Genomic DNA, 2,019 nt, shown 5'->3' on the forward strand with positions numbered 1-2,019 from the left:
ATATATATTGTAATCTGGCTAATGGCTCAAAGGTTCATGCTGACGTCTAAGCATCAAATACAAGCAAATCAACAGAAATGTACATATTAGTAGAACACAAGCTTAAAGGCATACATGCATAGAAGAAATTGTTTTCTGGATGTTTTACCTGCTCAGCATAAAGAGATGCCAAACTGGAGTAAGCATCAGCGAAATGTGGACCATAGTGGATGGATTCTTTCAACAGTGTCTCAGCTTCTTTCTCCTTTCCTTGGGACCTTGAACACATCATCATCATCATCATCAGTACTATGCATAACACTGATGTTCTTTGTCTGCCCATTCACTTTGTCCTATTCTGGTCAAATTAAATATAATTAGATGAGAAGAATTCAGTGACAGATGTGAGTCCACAAGGTAATCAGGCCAAGTTTATCTTTCTTTCCCTGATTTTTAACTTGGGAGTCTTTTCGAAAGCCACTGCAAACAATACTCACTTTAACATTGCTTATTTGTAATTACGATTCATAAATAATATGAGAAACATACGACATATATATGAACACATAGCTGTCCAGATACTGCAGTGGAGGATTGATGATTTGGTTGGTGTGTTTGTTTCCACAGCATAGAGATTCAACTTTTCAGTTTCCATTATTAATGTCACTTTTGAGACAGAGCAGCTCCTATTCACCATGCTGTGCAACCTCCAAACAAATCAGCAGTGAAGCTGTTTGTAAAGAGATTGTCAGTGTACAGAAACACACAGTCAGGACAGCCCCAGCAGCATGGGCAGGTATTGGGGGGCGTAGGAGGGCATTACCCACCCACAGAGTCAGCCGTGCCCACCCTGTATGGGAAGCTATTTGGGTTTTGTCTTTTTTTTTTTTACCTCGGATTGGCCAATTTTTCAAATCTCCATTTGTCTGTCATACAATTCAACCAATCAGTGAAGGCAACAAAAATCTCAATAGAAAAAAAAGAAAAAAAACAGTTGCAATCAAAGTAATTACAATGATTCTGCAGATAATACAGAATGTATGCAACATTATTATAGTGAACAATAAATTATTTACTTACTGAGCTGAATCATATGTGATCTGTTTGACAGTTTTAAGAAGGCTTGATACTAAGAAATATCAGTTTATATTAGAGGGTTCAAATGACCTCAACAAAGCAGGCTACTTAATAATTTTAAAAGTGCTTTTAGTTTTGAGGTTTTTGAACACAGTAAAATGCTCTACTCTTGCCTACAACCAGAGGTGAAAGTAAGGGGGTACGGCAGGGTACTGCGTACCCCTAAAAGATTTAGACGTAATCAGTTAATAAATATCTTGTTTCTCATTTCATAGTTTCTGAACTGTTTGTGCTTTGCTAGAAGAGCGGAGCAACATGTCGATCTCGGCTTTAGGTGACAAACTGAACGCAGCCAGGACGCTGAGACCAGCACGTCCTCTTCTGACGGGCTTAAAACGTTAGTAACTTTATTAAAGAACAAAAAACATCGACAAAACATGTTCATATTAATGACCCAACAGCAATAATCTCAGTGATTATTGTTTCAACAAGGTGTTGCACAATTCTGTGCGTTTCGGTTCCATTACCAAAATAACTAGCAGAGCAGGAGTTAAAATGAACTAATCAACCACCGCTGTGTTCAGGGAGCTTATTAATGATCGCAAAATAAATATCAAGCCTGAAAACCTGATGACGGACTGAATGTTTTTAACGTAATATCTGGTCGGCATGTGGAGCGCAGGAGGTTGCCATGGCAACGGCTGTGCTTAAATGACAGACAGAGTAAAAAGGTAGGAGTGGCTTAGAGTTGATCACCTGTTCAGGTTGTTTTCCTTTGCTGTGGCTCATCACAGCTGCTGTAGTTTCTGAACTTTCAATAAGCGACAAACTTGGACTAATTACCTCGTTCTTTGTGACTATACGTCATTTACAACAAACATCAAACACGGTAAATATGTTTCATTAAGTCTCTAACAAACAAATGGCTTCTATTGCCACAAAATTATTAAAATTATTTAATTA

At 38.0% G+C, this 2,019-nt stretch overlaps 1 protein-coding gene across 3 annotated transcripts in view; it reads right to left on the reverse strand.

Annotated features, from left to right (window-relative positions):
* The window catches only part of tmtc1 (transmembrane O-mannosyltransferase targeting cadherins 1), a 100,170-nt gene that overhangs the window by 19,773 nt on the left and 78,378 nt on the right, over positions 1-2,019 (reverse strand). For all 3 annotated transcript variants that reach the window (XM_008401212.2, XM_008401213.2, XM_008401214.2), the window contains exon 12: positions 149-257. In XM_008401212.2, coding sequence (XP_008399434.1) covers positions 149-257 — 109 coding nt within the window. The remainder of the gene's footprint in view (positions 1-148; positions 258-2,019) is intronic.

Source organism: Poecilia reticulata, linkage group LG23 (genome assembly GCF_000633615.1).
Source record: "Poecilia reticulata strain Guanapo linkage group LG23, Guppy_female_1.0+MT, whole genome shotgun sequence".
Classification (NCBI taxonomy): domain Eukaryota; kingdom Metazoa; phylum Chordata; class Actinopteri; order Cyprinodontiformes; family Poeciliidae; genus Poecilia; species Poecilia reticulata.